The 16,043-nt window shown below is 48.6% G+C and overlaps 1 protein-coding gene and 1 long non-coding RNA gene across 8 annotated transcripts in view; one reads left to right on the top strand and one right to left on the bottom strand.

Moving 5' to 3' along the window:
- The window catches only part of LOC132538958 (uncharacterized), a 30,973-nt gene extending 25,762 nt beyond the window's left edge, over nucleotides 1–5,211 (bottom strand). Inside the window, exons 1-2 of the long non-coding RNA XR_009550287.1 lie at nucleotides 5,088–5,211; nucleotides 3,819–3,969 (exon numbers count right to left, since the gene is read on the bottom strand). This is a non-coding gene — a long non-coding RNA (uncharacterized LOC132538958). The remainder of the gene's footprint in view (nucleotides 1–3,818; nucleotides 3,970–5,087) is intronic.
- IL15RA (interleukin 15 receptor subunit alpha) overlaps nucleotides 4,677–16,043 on the top strand; it is a 28,524-nt gene continuing 17,157 nt past the window's right edge. The window contains exon 1 of one of the 7 annotated variants that reach the window (XM_060192418.1): nucleotides 4,677–4,698. Coding sequence is in view for 5 of the 7 variants with exons in the window: in XM_060192419.1 (XP_060048402.1) it covers nucleotides 5,429–5,513 (85 nt within the window). In the remaining 2 variants the exon portion in view is untranslated. Of the gene's footprint in view, nucleotides 4,699–5,325; nucleotides 5,514–16,043 lie in introns of those variants that run through there. The other 6 variants (XM_060192419.1, XM_060192414.1, XM_060192415.1 and 3 more) reach the window with 6 other exon arrangements.

Below are 16,043 nucleotides of genomic sequence, written 5' to 3'. Positions count from 1 at the left end.
TTTCTGCTTCACTAGAGGTAGGTGGGGGTAGGGACACAGGCCTTTGGTGGCAGGACTGGTGTTAATACTCACTTCTATTAATTTATAGTCTTATAATTCACTATTTAAAAAAAACATATATAAAAATAAAGAGCAGAGCACTACTCAGCTCTTGCTTATGGAGGTATAGGGGATTGAACCTGAGGCTTCTGGGGCTTCTGGCATGTAAGACTTGTGCTCTCGGCTGAGCTATCTCCCCATTCCTGTAGTTTTAGTTTTGAAATGTGGAAAGAATGCTGATGTTTGCGCACACAGATTGTGTATTTAGTGCTACTGAACTGTACACTTAAAAATGGCTGACACACCGGGAGTCGGGCAGTAGTGCAGGGGGTTAAGTGCACATAGCACCAAGCTCAAGGACCGGCATCAGGGATCCCAGTTCGAGCCCCTGGCTCCCCACCTTCAGGGGAGTCGTTTCACAAGCAGTGAAGCAGGTCTGCAGGTGTCTATCTTTCTCCTCCATTTCTATCTTCCCCTCTTCTCTCAATTTTTCTCTGTCCTATCCAATAAAACTAGAAACAAAACAAACACAAGGACAGGCAGAAGGATCTCAGTTCTAGCCCCTGGCTCCCCACCTGCAGGGGAGTCACTTCACAGGCGGTGAAGCAGGTCTGCAGGTGTCTATCTCTCTCTCCCCCTCTCTGTCTTCCTCTCCTCTCTCCATTTCTCTCTGTCCTGTCCAATAACGATGACAACAGTAATAACTACAACAATAAAAACAACAAGGGCAACAAAAGGGAATGAATAAATAAATAAATAAATTTTTTTAAAAAATGCCAGGAACAGTGGATTCATAGTATAGGCACCGAGCAATAACCCTGGAGGCAAAAAGAAAAAAAATTCCAAAATACCCTGGAGTTTGCAAACAGTGACACTTGCAATAGCTATCGGACTCACTCTGCTCAGACAGACCTAAGTATTCAAAATTCATATTTAGCATTCAAAATGCACTACATATCTTAGTGGGTTTTTTTTTTCCTCCAACAACAAAAAATTGTAAGATTCCACATTAATATAGCTGAGCAAGGTTCAAGAAACAGACTGGTCTTGGGGGCAGGAGACAGCTCACTCAGCCCATGTATGAAGGCCCAGGTTCAAACCCCCCCCCCCCCGCCACTACATGTGAGGACCGTGCAAAGGAGAAGCTTCAGGAACAGTGGAGAGGTGCTGTGGTGTCTCTCCCTCTCTCGGTGTATCTCTCTCCCCCTCTTTGTCTCTCACTTGCTATCTAAAAAAGAAAAAGAAAAAGGAGAGAGAGAGATTCCATCAGCAGTGGAAAATTATACAGGCATAAAGCCTCAGTAAAAACCTTGGCAACAACAACAAAAAGTAAAGAAACGAATTGACCTCCCGGAGACTTTTGCTACAGGAGACTTGTCCTGGGGGAGAAAGGGAGACATGAATGTCGCCAAGACAGGGTTCTATGTGCAGCCTAGCTGCATGGGGCCAGGGAGGAGGCGGGCCTGAACCCGCCTTCCTTGGCACATGACCTAGCCCGGGTAGAATAACCTGCCTGGATTATCTGCGAGGAAGTATGGATGTGCGGGAGATGATTTGAAGGGAAGAGGGACGGATGGGTGACGGCCGGGACCAGTGACCACAGGCCCTGCAGGGAAGGACGGAGAGTCAGCTGCTGCTGGACGCGAGGCTGGGCGGACAGCAGGGTTGTGCTGAGCTTGGGCCTGGAACTCAACGGGATTCCCAAACCAGAAGGAAAGAGGGGCTGCCTTCGGGGCCAGCTGGTGGTGCACCTGGTTGAGCGCACATGTTACAAGTGCCCAAGGACCCAGGTTTGAGCCCCCACTCCCCACCTGCAGGGGGAAAGCTTTGTGAGTGGTGAAGCAGTGCTCTCTGTCTCTCTTCCTATTATCCCCTTTCCTCTTGATTTTTAGTTGTCCTTCTCCAATAAATAAATAAAGGTTTTTTTTTTAATTTAAAAATAAGAGGACGACTTTTCATTTGACATCTTGAAAAGCATCTCTCTCCTCTAACCTACACTTGTGGGAGTGTTAGAGGTTTTGTGTTTGTTTGTGTGCTCAAACAAAACTTCTGCCAGTAGAGGAGGCTTCTTTCACTGCCTACGGCTCACTTCCTCTGCCTCAGGCTCCTCAGGGAACTGCCGCCCTGCTGCACAAACCCCCCCACACACACCCGAACTTCCACACAGAATGATCCTGTTGCCAGTCTTTGGCTCTGACAGCATCAGCCACAGCCAGTCCCAGCCTAACAATGAGTGTGCCTGGGCCCTGTGGCTCACCAAGTCAGCCTGCTGCCCCTCAAGAGTCCCAGCACTGCCATCAACAAAGTCTACGGCTCTGCTCCATGTTCTCCAGCCCACAGAGCAGAGACGCGTCCCCACGAGAACTCCACAGACGGTGTGCATTCACAGCAACGATGCTCACTGCAGACTCGGCATGGAAACAGTCCAGACGGCCCTGGACAGGTGAGGGGATAAGTGACATGCAGTCCTGGCCCATCAGAAATAGGAAACACTAGTGTGAGACAGTGTGACCGTCCCTGAAGGGGCTACTGCAGGGCCCCACTGGCAGGGGGAAGTTAGAACAGGTGAAGCCAGAGACAGAAAGCAAAACGGAGACTGCTGGGATAGGGCAGGGGTCATCCTAACAGGGGCTGGCTTTCTTTCTTTTACATTTTATTTAATTAATTAATTGATTAATGATGATAGAGACAGAGAAGTAAGCAGAGAAATGTGGGAGAGAGACACCTGCAGCACTGTTTCACCGTTTGGAAAATCTCCCCCCTGCAGGTGGGGAGCGGAGGCTTGAACCAGGGTCCTCATGCATGGTAACGTGTGCGCTTCACCAGTGGAATTGGCTTGGGGTGATGGCACACCTTTTAAAGGTGAAGGTCGTGTGAAATGGAAGATCCTAAGAGGGGAAACATGTTTGAGCCTCAAGCTATAGGTCTTCCTCCTTCCAGGGGGCTCCTGTGGCAGCTTACCACCCCTAATCCTGGGTGGGGGTCCACTGTTAACCCCTCCAGGGGAGAGCCAGTATCTGACCCCACAGTCTGGCCCTCCACTCCAGCCCAGCTCTGAGGGATGACCCCTGACCAACTCCAACAGCCTGTAGGGGCTCTCTAACTTGGAGCCCCCCAACTAGCCTGAGTCTCCCTTGAACTGTGGGCACTGAACCTCAGGAATCCTGTCGTCTGTGGCTGGGACACCATCCTCTGCAGGAAAAAGCAGGCACTGAGCATTGTTCTCAGACATAGAGGGCACATGGGGGGGCAGCGTGCACCCCAAGATGATGTCACAACGTGGAAGTCGTGACAGCCGGGAGCTCGAGGAGGGACCTTATCTAGAGACGTCCGCACAGAGCGTCTGAATAGAGCTGGGGGAATTGGAGGGAGATCGTCACAGCCAGGCTGCTTGGCATGGGTGGGGGTGGCAGGAGGGGTGGCCTGGGGCTGCACATGTGAGGTTTTAGGTTTGATCCTTGAACACACACACACACACACACACACACGACAGAGATGCTGTGAAAATGCACAAGAGAGGCTCTCATGTCACTGAGGCAACGCATCTATAAGCCCAAGGACTGCAGGCCAACACAGGCAGTTCCGCAGGCAGTGACGCCCCTCACCCAGAGCCTTCTGGAAGGACGTGTGCCTGAGAAGGTGCTGGCCTCTACTCCTGCCCTCAGAACCCGGAGAGAATAAACTCATGCTCAGAACTTCCTCACACCAGCCCTAGGAGAACAACTCTAGCACAAAAGCACAGACTCTGGGACGAAGGAGCCAGGAGACAGACAACTTACCCAGCAAGGGGCACGCTTCAACACGTTTGAGGACCCGGGCTCCAGCCTCTGGTGTCACACGGGAGCGTCATGCAAGACGGTGGGAGGACCATTCCAGAACGCTGCAGCACTGCAGTGATGGCTTTCCCTCTGTCTCTCTCTTTCTCCGTCTCTAGAATAAAAAGAAGTCAACCAGGAGTGGTGGACGTCCCAGTGCACCCCACCCAAAATAAAATACGTAAAATCAATTTACAGAAAATTAAAACCTTGGGCTGGGGAGACATTACAATGGTTCTGCTAAAGCCTTTTATGGCTGAGGCTCTGAGGTCCCAGGTTCAATCCCTAGCACCACCACAAGCCAGAGCTGAGCAAGGCTCTTGTCTTTCTCTGTATCTTTCTTTCATCAAAAGAATAAATGAGGGGAGTCGGGCAGTAGCGCAGCGGGTTAAGTGCACATGGCGCTAAGTCCAAGGACCGGAGTAAGGATCTCAGTTCAAGTCCCTGGCTCCCCACCTGCAGGGGAGTCGCTTCACAGGCGGTAAAGCAGGTCTGCAGGTGTCTGTCTTTCTCTCCCCCTCTCTGTCTTCCCCTCCTCTCTCCATTTCTCTCTGTCCTATCTAACAACAATGACATCAATAATAATAATAACAACAACAACAACGATGAAAAACAAGTACAACAAAAGGGAAAAATAAATAAATATAAAAATAAATAAAAATAATTTTTTTAAAAAAAGAAGAAATGAATAAAATAATTGGAATTCAAAATCTTATAAAAAGGAACTGTGAGAGGCAGTAATCTGGACAGACCTCTAGGGGCTGACACTGAGCAAAAGGAGGGTTCCTTCAAGGCTATAGGGTGTTATGTTCTCTTTGTGTCCACTCTCTGCAAGGGACAAAGTGTAAGTTTCCAAGGCTGAGAGATGGGGGTTGGGGTGGGGTGTACAGGAGGGGCCCGGCAGGGGACCTGTCCCACATGGGGACAATGGCTGAAGCCACCCCACCGACACCCCACGAGTGTGACAATTCCTCACTGAATGAGACATGTGGCGGCAGGGTGAGGGGCTGGGGGCACATGACAAGCCTCGTGAGTGGCATCAGCCGTAAGGCTCACTCTGCTCTCCTCTGACTTCACTCCCCGTTCTCCTGAGGACCCAGTACAGGGGGCGCACCGAATGTCATACCCTGTGCGTTGGGGCACTGGGGGCTCACTGAGGGGTGTGCTAGGTGTGGAATGCGGGAGGTGCCCTTGGCAACTGGGGAGGCGGGCCGCTGGGGTCGGGACACCCACCAGGGAGAGGGCGCTGGGGGTGGAAGAACGAGGGGTGCCATCAGGGTGGTCTCCCGGTGCTCTGGGAGAGCGCCCGGGGTGCTCTGCTATGGGGGAGCGCTAAAAGAGCTTTGGAGGGGCTCTGGGGTCCGGGATGAGCTCTGAGGTGCTGGGGGGGGGGCGCTCTGGGGGTGGACAGGGCACAGGGCCCGGGGCTTTCTAGGGAGGAGGGTGGGGACGCTGAGTCACAGGTCTTCGCTGCTCGCACCTCTCCCGGGCCCTGGGGGCTAAAGCAAAAGCGAAAGCAGTGCCCGTGGGGTGGCGGGGCCGGCCATCTGCCTCCAGCGACAGCGTGAGGGGACATGGCCCCGTGGGGGCCCCGGGGATGTGGGGCGCTGGTGTCGCTGCTGCTGCTGCTGCTGCTGCTGCTCCCACAGGCAACACTGGGTAGGACAGGGGCAGGGGGGTGGGGCGGGGCCAGGGGGCAGGGGACAGGGGACAGGAGTGGACAGGGGCAGGGGGCAGGAGTGGACAGGGACAGAGGCAGGGGGCAGGAGTGGACAGGGTGCAGGAGTGGACAGGGGGTAGGAGTGGACAGGGGGCAGGGGGCAGGGGACAGGAGTGGACAGGGGGCAGGGGGGCAGGAGTGGACAGGGTGCAGGGGGCAGGAGTGGACAGGGGCAGGGGGCAGGAGTGGACAGGGACAGGGGGCAGGAGTGGACAGGGACAGGGGCAGGGCTGGGGGTCAGGGCAGGACAGGGCAGAGGACAGGGACATGTGGGGCAGACTGCTACCCATCTCCCCCCGTGGGGGACTGGAGGGCTGCCAGCAGAGTTCTGCAGCTATTCCTAGCTGTAGAGGTGGGGATGTCCAACACCTGGGGCCACACAAACCCTGCTCTTGAAGGGGCAGGAAGCTGGGGCTGGGGACACTGAAGGAGGAGATGGGGGAAGGGGTGTGAGAACAAGGAGACTGTTGGGGTGACCACGGTGGGGGCGGGGGGCGTGGAGTCTTATGGGCTCTGATGAAAACTCAGACCTGCTACCAAACACATGCCTGTTCTACTCCATTTCTGGACCCTGCAGGGCTCCTGAGAGTCTCTCTGTCCTTCCCACCCACCTGTTGGTGTGTGTGTCTGTGTAATGCAAGGCTCATAGTGATTCAGTGACGTCCACCTGCTGCCCCCCAAGTCCTGGGGGCCACCATCCTAGCTGTCCTGAAGTCCCACTTCCCCGGAGCAGGGTGCTTGAGTCTTGTTGTCACCCACCCCCCCAGAAGCTGAGCAATGTCCAGCTGACCTGGCCAGTTCCTGCAGGCTGGCAAAGCAGGTGCCCACATGGCCAGGCACAGACCAAGGGGGGAGGCCCATTGTGAAAGTGAAAGGCAGCATGGTCCCAGCCAGAGTCGAACCCTGACCCCGCCTCCAGGTCTGGCATTCCTGAGATAAGTGCAACCCAGCCCCAATCCACAGCTCCCCACAGCTGTCACCTAAAGATAGTGAAGCCTGCCTGCAACAGCATGGCTTCTTATTTTTTTCTTTGCCATCAGGGTTTTCTCGGTGCCTACACCTAGTGGCATCTGTCTCTGTCTTTCTCAGAGGCTGAGAGACAGAGAAGAAGAGAGAGAGAGAGAGAGATCATGTGCAGCACTGCTCCACTGTTCCTGAAGCTTCCCCTGGCAGGAGCTCTCCTGCCTGGGCTGTTTCCCAGCTCTCTAAACTGTAGACCTTTTAAGCAAGCACACTGACAACTTTCTTTTTTTTACTTTTTTATATTTATTTATTTATTTATTTATTTTCCCTTTTGTTGCCCTTGTTTTTTATTGTCGTTGTAGTTATTGTTGTTATTGATGTCGTCGTCGTCGTTGGATAGGACAGAGAGAAAGATAGACACCTGCAGACCTGCTTCACCGCCTGTGAAGCGACTCCCCTGCAGGTGGGGAGCTGGGGGCTTAAACAGGGATCCTTACACTGGTCCTTGAGCTTTGCGACACGTGCGTGCACTTAACCCGCTGCACTACAGCCTGACTCCCAGGTGATGACTTTCAAAGTAAATGTCACAGTCATCAAAAGAGTCAGTTGTCTCCTGTGTTCTACTCCTCTCACCCCCCTCCTTCCCTTCCCCCTGCAAGCCACAACTGGCTTTCCATCCCTGTCTACTCATTGTGTTTTTTTTTATTAGTGATTTACAAATTATAACAGGGGTATAATTCCATAACATTCCCACCACCAGAGTTCTGTGTCCTCACACCCTCCATTAGAACCTGCAGTGGTTCTTCCAAGATTACAGCTATGGGTCGACTTAGATCTATAAATTTATAGATAATATTCTTCACCCATATTTTCTAAGGTCCTGCCTTCAGTTCCTAAGTCACACCTGCACCTATTACTACTTCTGAGTGTCTTTCCTTTTTTCCTCCTCTCTCTCAGAAATCCTGGCATTTTCTAGAATTTTATACTCACTTTTGGGGGTTATATAAGTGTCTGCACTTTTTTGGCTGGCTTCATCCATTCATAGTCATTTGCTAAGAATTTGTCCAGGTTGTAACTTGTATCAAAAGCCCTTCCTCAGAGATCCGGTGGTAGTGCAGTGGGTTAAGCATACATGGTACAAATCGCAAGGATTGGTGTAAGGATCCTGGTTCAGGTCCCCGGCTCCCCACCTGCAGGGGAGTCGCTTCACAGGTGGTGAAGCAGGTCTGCAGGTGTCTGTCTTTCTCTCCCCCTCTCTGTCTTCCCATCCTCTCTCCATTTCTCTGTGTCCTACCCAACAACAAGAGTGATGACAACAATAATAACAACAATGATAAACAACAAAGGCAACAACAATGGAAAAAATGGCTTGCAGGAGCAGTGGATTCATGGTGCAGGCACCAAGCCCCAGCAATAACTCTGGAGATTAAAAAAAAAATTTTTTTTGAAGAAAAAAAAGCCCTTCCTCCCTATTGCTTTACTATCTAGTAGAATGTCTTCCTTCCCTTTTTTTTTTTTTTCTCCAGAGCACTGATCAGCTCTGCCTTTTTATGCTGCGGGGATTGAACCTGGGACCTCAGAGCCTCAAATGTGAGAGTCTCTTTGCATAACCATTACGCTCTTGACCCCTGCCTTTCTTCACTCTTAAGTGCAGTTGTTTTCTCTTTATTTCAGTGGGCAGTGATGATATATGTACACATGTACAAATTATGGCTTCTTTTCTCATTCATTTATTAATGCACATTTGTGTTGTTTTGTCTTTTTTTGCTTTATTTTATTTGTGGGTTTTATTTCTTTTTTTAATATTTATTTATTTTATTCCCTTTTGTTGTCCTTGTTGTTTTATTGTTGTAGTTAATATTGATGTTGTTGTTGGATAGGACAGAGAGAAATGGAGAGAGGAGGGGAAGACAGAGAGGAGGAGAGAAAGACAGACACCTGCAGACCTGCTTCACCGCCTGTGAAGCGACTCCCCTGCAGGTGGGGAGTGGGGGCTCGAACCAGGATCTTTACACCGGTCCTTGCGCTTTGCGCCCCGTGCGCTTAACCCGCTGCTCTACCGCCCGACTCCCGGGTTTTATTTCTTTATGATTTCACCACTTGGGGCCACTTTTTCATTCAGACACAGAGAGTGAGAGAAACCACAGTACTGGGGCTTCCTCTGTTGCCCTGGCATCTCCCATGTGGTGTTTGGAGCCTGGCTTGGCACAGTAAGGCAGGCACCCTACCAGTAAGCTACTGCTTCTCTAGAGGTTTCTGTGGAGGACTGGTGTCCGTTTCTCTCAGGTGGGTAAAATGGCCAGAGAGGGATGACTGGAGCTGGCAGCATGCCTGTTTAATTTTAAAGGAGACTGATCAATACCAAGCCCTTTTCCAGGTCGCTGTACTATGCCACACTCCACCAGCCGTGCCTAGACTTACAGTCTTCCTCAGAGGCAGCTAAAATGATCCTTTTTTTAAAAAAATTATTTCTTTATTGGGGAATTAATGTTTTACATTCAACAGTAAATACAATAGTTTGTACATGTATAACATTCCCCAGTTTCCCATTTAACAATACAACACCCACTAGGTCATTTATCACCCTTCATGGACCTGTATTCTCCCCACCCACCCACCCCAGAGTCTTTTACTTGGGTGCGATATGCCAATTCCATTTCAGGTTCTACTTGTGTTTTCTTTTCTGATCTTGTTTTTCAACTTCTGCCTGAGAGTGAGATCATCCCATATTCATCCTAAATGATCCGTTTTTTCATCTTCATTTTTTCCCCAGCTTTATTGAGATCAAGGTGGCATGAAACATTGCATAAGTGAACTGTCTGTCTGATGGTTTGATGGATGTCTGTGTTGTGAGATGACTATTACAACAGGGAGAATAAACACAGTTCATTCTGTCTGCCTTTCTAGATTTTTTCTTTTTTTTTTCTTTCTTTTCTTTTTCTTTTATTTTTTTCACTAGGAATTCACTGCTCCTGGAGGCCATTTTTCCTTTCTCGTTGCCTTTATTGTTGTTGGTATTGTTGCCATTGATGTTGTTATTATTGGATAGGACAGAGAGAAATGGAGAGAGGAGGGGCAGACAGAGAGGGGGAGAGAAAGACAGATACCTGCAGACCTGCTTCACTGCTTGTGAAGCGACCCCTTGCAGTTGGGGAGCTAGGGGCTCGAACCAGGATCCTTATGCTGGTCCTTGCGCTTTGCGCCATGTACACTTAACCCGCTGTGCTGCAGCTGCTTGCCCTCTTTCCTTTAATTGCCACCAGGGTTTTCCCTGGGGCCCAGTGCCTGCCCTACAAAACCACTGCTCCTGGTGGTCACTTTTTCCATTTTATTGGTTAGAAGGGAGAAAAATTGAGAGAGTGAGATAAAGAAAGAGATAGGCAGAGAGACACCTGCAGAGCTGTTTCACCTTTCAAGAAGCTCCCCCTACCCCCCTGCAGATGGGGCCCGGGGGCTCGAACCCAGTCCCTTGTAAGCCTTTCTCAGTTCTTCATCACAACCTGAATTACTTCTGTAAAAAGAAATGTTAGCTAAAATGACAGGAAAGAGCAGTAGAGATCTAGACTTTGGGAATTTTTAGAATCCACTTCTAACTCTTGGTAACTGTTCTTTCGCGTGGATGTGTTCATGACTCCGTGAACACTGCAGCTTGTTCAAAAAAAAGGTTGTTGAAGTTATCCTGGTGTGGTTGGTGCATGCTGGACACGCACATCATGACACCTGACAGCTTACTTCAGCAACTGCTGGGCTGGGTGGCTTAGAGCACCAAGCTGTCTGAAAGTGTCTGCTTCCTAAACAGCTCAAAGTTGGAATAACTGGATGGAACTGTGCTCCACGGAGCCAGATAGGCAAGGGAGAAATGCCAAATCTTTTATTTTACTCTATTTATTTTTTTAATGATAAAAAAATCTACCGGGGGGGGAGTCAGGTGGTAGCACAGCGGGTTAAGCGCACTTGGCGCAAAGCGCAAGGACCGGTGTAAAGATCCCAGTTCAAGCCCCTGGCTCCCCGCCTGCAGGGGAGTCACTTCACAGGCAGTAAAGCAGGTCTGCAGGTGTCTGTCTTTCTCTCCCCTTCTCTGTCTTCCCCTCCTCTCTCCATTACTCTCTGCCCTATCCAACAATGACGACATCAGTAACAACAACAATTAACAACTACAACAATTTAAAAAAAATAAGGGCAACAAAAGGGAATAAATAAATATATTTTTAAAAGCTTTAAAAAAAATCTACTGGGAATAGTCTTTTTTTTTTTTTAAGTTAAGTCATCATTCAGACTGACTTGCTTATGTCTGAATCTGTCCCGTCAAGTTGGTTTGATCCAAGAGATGCAACCTGTGTGAATGGATGCCTAAGATTCCCCAGGCTGCCACCATCACCAGGGCTGTGTCTCATTACACATGGATATCTGTGGGGGCTTCCTACTTGGGGAAACCCAACTTTGTTCTGTACAGCGGGGGACTGTGGATGGGGCAGGGGGTGATCGTAGGAAGAGGAGGAAATGGTCTCAAGGCAGCCTAGGAGGTGGTACAGTGGTTAGAGCTTTGGACTTAAAAGCAGAAGGTCCTGAGTTTGATCTGTTTCTCTCCCTGCCCTTTCTCATCTTTCATATTGATGAGTAAATAAATCTTTCAAAGAAATAAAAAGGAAAGAAATAGTAGCAAGAGGGACTGGTATCAGGAAGCTAGGTTTTTACCCCCGGGGTTCCCAGAAGTGGTGATGAAATTCTGAGCCAGGCCAGGGGAAGGGAGTGTCAGGGAGGGTGGGGGTGGAGAGCAGACTTCCTCTTGTGTTGTCTCTGCCGTGAATCCAGTCCCTCCAACCCTTCACAGATCACTGTCTCGGACTTGAACATCAGTGAATTCTCCTTTCATGCTGAGGGTGAATTGGGAGGCCAGGCTAAACAGACCAAGAGAGCAAGGCTGGCGAATAGGGGACACAGACCTGGCTCCAGCATGTTATCAGGAAAAATCACAAAGAAGCTAGACTTGGGTGATGGTGGAGGCCTTTGGGATTTTCTGACTAGCCATTCCCAGTGAGCTCCTGGAGGCAGGAGCCACAGCTCCCTCAAGGAGAACCTGAAAAGCCCAGAATGCGTTCAGACTCTCCGCACACCTTCTAGGCTCTGAACAGGAGACTAGGCCAGGCTACAAGCTCACACGCGACAGTGTAGACAGACGCACAGATACAGACGGCTGATTCACAGCTTCTGGGAAGTAAGAAGGGGTGTGGACTGCAGACGCTGCTCTCACGGGCCTTGGTTTCCATGATCCTCAGGGCTTGTGTGTGTTGTGTGTTGTGTGTTGGCAATCCCAGAACCACAAGGAGTCTTGCTTATGCCGATTGCCTTGGGAGAACTGAGGTCAGAGAACAAAAGAAAAGAGACAACTGATGGATCTAGAGGTATGACTGAGGTCAATGGCAACAAAAGGTCTCTGGTGCTGTCAGAGATAGTCGCCCAGTGGGACAAGAGAGAGCCCAGCTTTGGGAAGGGAACTGGATCTACTTTTGTCTGAGGCAAAAGTAGATCCATAGTCACCATAGAGAGAACACTAGTAGACTCTGTTTTCAGAACAATGATGGGGTGGTTCTGAAAAAATCTTCCTGCTACAAAACACCCCAAAATAATGAATGATATGGAGCAAATAGCCGTGAAGTATCCATAGCTGATGAAATAAACAGCTGGAGCCGGGTGGTGGTGCATCTGGCTGAGCACACATGTTACAGTGCTCAAGGACCCGGGTTCAAGCCCCTAGTCCCCACCTACAGGGGGAAAGCTTTGGGAGAGGTGAAGCAGGGCTGCAGGTGTGTCTCTGTCTCTCTCCCTCTCTCCCTCTCTCTCTCTCTCCCCACTGTCTTGATTTCTGGCTGTCTCTACTCAGTAAATAAAGATAATAATTTAAACAAAGAAAGAAATATGCAAACAACTAAGGAAAAACAGTACTGATGGGTTGTGGGGGGCATTACATACATATATGTGTATATATATATATATATATATATATATATATATGCAAAATATATGGCAACACAAAGGCTATATAAGGAGACAAAGTTTATTAAAAAAGCCCTTGACACATGATGTAGTATGACCTTTGAAACTGAGCAGTACTCTGGTAAAAAAAAAAAAAAAAAAAAAAGCTATGTCACTTGAAGTAAAATGTCATAACCCTAGAGGGGGCCAGGCAGTCGCACATCTGGTTGAGCACACACATCGCCAAGCGCAAGGACCCTGGTTCAAGCCCCCAGCCTCCCCCTCAGGGAGGAAGCTTTATGAGCAGTGAAGCAGGGTTGCAGGTGTCTCTCTCTTTTCCCTCCTCTCTCCCCTTCTCCCCCTCTCTCTCCCTCTCTCTCTCTCTCTGTGTTTATGTGTCCCTCCTCCCCCTTCTCTCTCTCCCTGTCTCTCACCCTCTAGCAAAAAAAAAAAAAATCAAGAATGGTGGAACCATGCAAACACCAAGTTCCAGTGGTAACCCTAGTGGGAAAAATAAATATGTGAAAAGATAGTAACTGAGAATTTCCCCTGAAAAAAAATTACAAGAGATTTAATCACAGATCCACAGAACTCAAGACTACCAAGCTGGATAAATGTCACCCCCAACATACTCCAACTATTAGAAAGCAACAATAAAGAAAAAAATAGCAATAAAGATGTGAGAAAAGGATCACACAGTGGAACAAAGAGAAGAATTACAACAGACTTCTTTCTCATCAGATAAGAGGCCAGTCATAAGGAAATAGAACAACATCTATGAAGCACTAACATGCCACCAAACAAAACAAATGTTCCAGGAAAAGTATCTCTCAAAGATGAAAGTAAAATTAAAACTTTATCTAATAAACTAAAAGCAAAAGGGCTTCTCACCAGTGAAAAATCAGACCTCCAGAGTGTGAGAAAATACTTGCCACTTTTATGTGTGATAAGGGACTTAGTCACCAGAGTAATCAAAAAATTCCTAAAACTACACACACACACACACACACACACACTGACTGGAGAGTAAGCTTAAGGACAGGAATAAATATTTCTCCACAGAAGTGATAAAATGGGTGGAGGAGACAGCATAATGGTTATGCAAACAGACTCTCATGCCTGAGGCTCCTAAGTCCCAGTTTCAATCCCCCACACGACCATAAGCCTGAGCTGAGCAATGCTCTGGTGTTTCTCTTTCTCACTCTCTCTCTCTCTTTCTCTCTCTCTCTCTCCATCTCTCTCAAAAATAAAATTAATTTAAAAAAATTTTAAAAAGAAGTGATAAAATGAGCCAATACACACATAAAATGATTCTCAAAGTCATTAATCATTAGAAAAAAATGTTAAAGTGAGGGTCCGGGTGGTGGTGCACCTGGTTGAGTGCACATTACAGTGCTCAAGGACCCAGGTTCAAGCCCCCCGTCGCCACCTGTAAAGAGAATACTTTGCTGGGCTTTTGCAGGGCTGCAGGCATCTCTCTGTCTTTCTCCCTACCACCCCCTTCCCTCTTGATGTCTGGCTGTCTCTCTCCAATAAACAAAATAAAGATAATAAAATAAAATAAAGAAAAGTGTAAAAGTGGAACATTAGAGAGATACAGCGGACACCTGTTAGGATGAACGACAGCGTTGAGGACAGAGAGAACTGGAACCTTGTCAACTGTTGTTAGTGGAACTAAAAAAGTGTGGAAAAGAGTATAAGAAATCCCTGGAATTTTTTTTTAAGTTGTAAGTAGGATTTTAGGGTGGCGGGGGGGGGGGCCAGGGAGTGGTGTGCCTGGTTGGGTGCACACATTACAGTGAGCAAGGACATGGGTTCAAACCCCACAGTCCCCACCTACAGAGGAGAAACTTCACAAGCAGTGAAGCAGGTCTGCAGGTGTCTCTCTCAGCTCTTTCTCTCTGTCTCCCTCTTCCCTTTCAATTTCTCTCTGTCTTGGGGAGTCACTTCACAGGCGGTGAAGCAGATCTGCAGATGTCTGTCTTTCTCTCCCCCTCTCTGTCTTCCCCTCCTCTCTCCATTTCTCTCTGTCCTATCCAACAACAATGACATCAATAATAGCTACAACAACAAAACAATAAGGGTAACAAAAGGAATAAATAAAAATAAACAAATAAATAAATATATTTTAAAAAATTTCTCTCTGTCTCTGTACACAATCAATAAAGAATTAAAAGATTAAAGGAGAAAGAGAACGGAAGAACTCAGACAGCATCTGTACACCTGTGTTCACATCAGCTTTATCCACCACAGTTAAAGCTTGGAGGTAACTCAAGTGTGTCTCCACAGGTGAAAGCGAACACAAAGTGTGCTGACTCACACACTGGGTATCACCCAATGGGATCTGTACCCAAGGTTCCGTGTCAACGCACAAGCCCTGCCCTGCCTAAGACTGCGGTGTTGTCAACGTCTAAGCATAGACTTGGCATCTGCAAGCAAAGGGGCCATTGAAACTCACTCCTACCAGCTCAGGGCAGTCCCCCCAACACACACACACACACACACACACACACACATGCACGCACGCATACACCAGCATGCCACGTTAGCTGAAGTCATTGATCTGTGGCTGAAAAGGAGACTATCACCGATGACACCATGACCCTGGAACAGTCCAGAGGCCCAAGAGCGACTTGGGCTCCCTCTGAAGGCAGGGCCATTTTATCACCAAGTCTCCTGTGATTACGGGACTCTCTCTGGTCCAGCCCAGCCCATTGTCAGAAATTTCCAGAGCTGGGTTCTGTGGTGTTTTCACCTCTCCCCCTCCTCCTGCCTTTGCAGCTGTAATCTCTCAGCTATGTCAACACAGAAACTACCCATTCCACCTCACCATCGGCTGTGCAGGGTTAAGATGTCAGTAGCATGGAGTGAGACAGGTGGTACTGCCAAGCCAAACACAGAGAAGGGAAGAGAGGAAGGAAGAAGGAGACGGGCCAATGGTGTCACGGCTGGTTGAGCACACACATTACCATGTACAAGAACTTGGGTTTGAGGCTCCGCTTCACACTTGCAGGGGGGAAGCTTCACAAGCAGATTTGCAGGTGTCTCTCTCTTTCTCTCTTCCTATCTCCTCCTCCCCTCTCAATTTCTCTTTCTCCTGTGAAATGAAATAGAAAGGAAAGAAAAAAATTGAAAAAATGACCCCCAAGAGCAGTGGATTTGTCATGCAGGGACTGAGCTCCAAGGACAACCCTGGTGGCAATTTAAAAAAAAAAATGGGGTTGGGCAGTAGCGCATCAGGTTAAGTGCACATGGTGCAAAGTGCAAGGACTGGCATAAGGATCCCGGTTCGAGCCCCCGGCTCCCCACCTGCAGGGGAGTCGCTTCACAGGCAGTGAAGCAGGTCTGCAGGTGTCTATCTTTCTCTCCTCCTCTCTGTCTTCCCCTCCTCTCTCCATTTCTCTCTGTCCTATAAAAAAATATTTTTTAATTTATTTATTTTTTAATATTTATTTTATTTATTTATTCCCTTTTGTTGCCCTTGTTGTTTTATTGTTGTAGTTATTATTGTTGTTGTCATTGTTGGATAGGAC

Source organism: Erinaceus europaeus, chromosome 6 (assembly GCF_950295315.1).
Source record: "Erinaceus europaeus chromosome 6, mEriEur2.1, whole genome shotgun sequence".
Classification (NCBI taxonomy): Eukaryota; Metazoa; Chordata; class Mammalia; order Eulipotyphla; family Erinaceidae; genus Erinaceus; species Erinaceus europaeus.
This window is presented reverse-complemented; position numbering and strand designations above follow the sequence as displayed.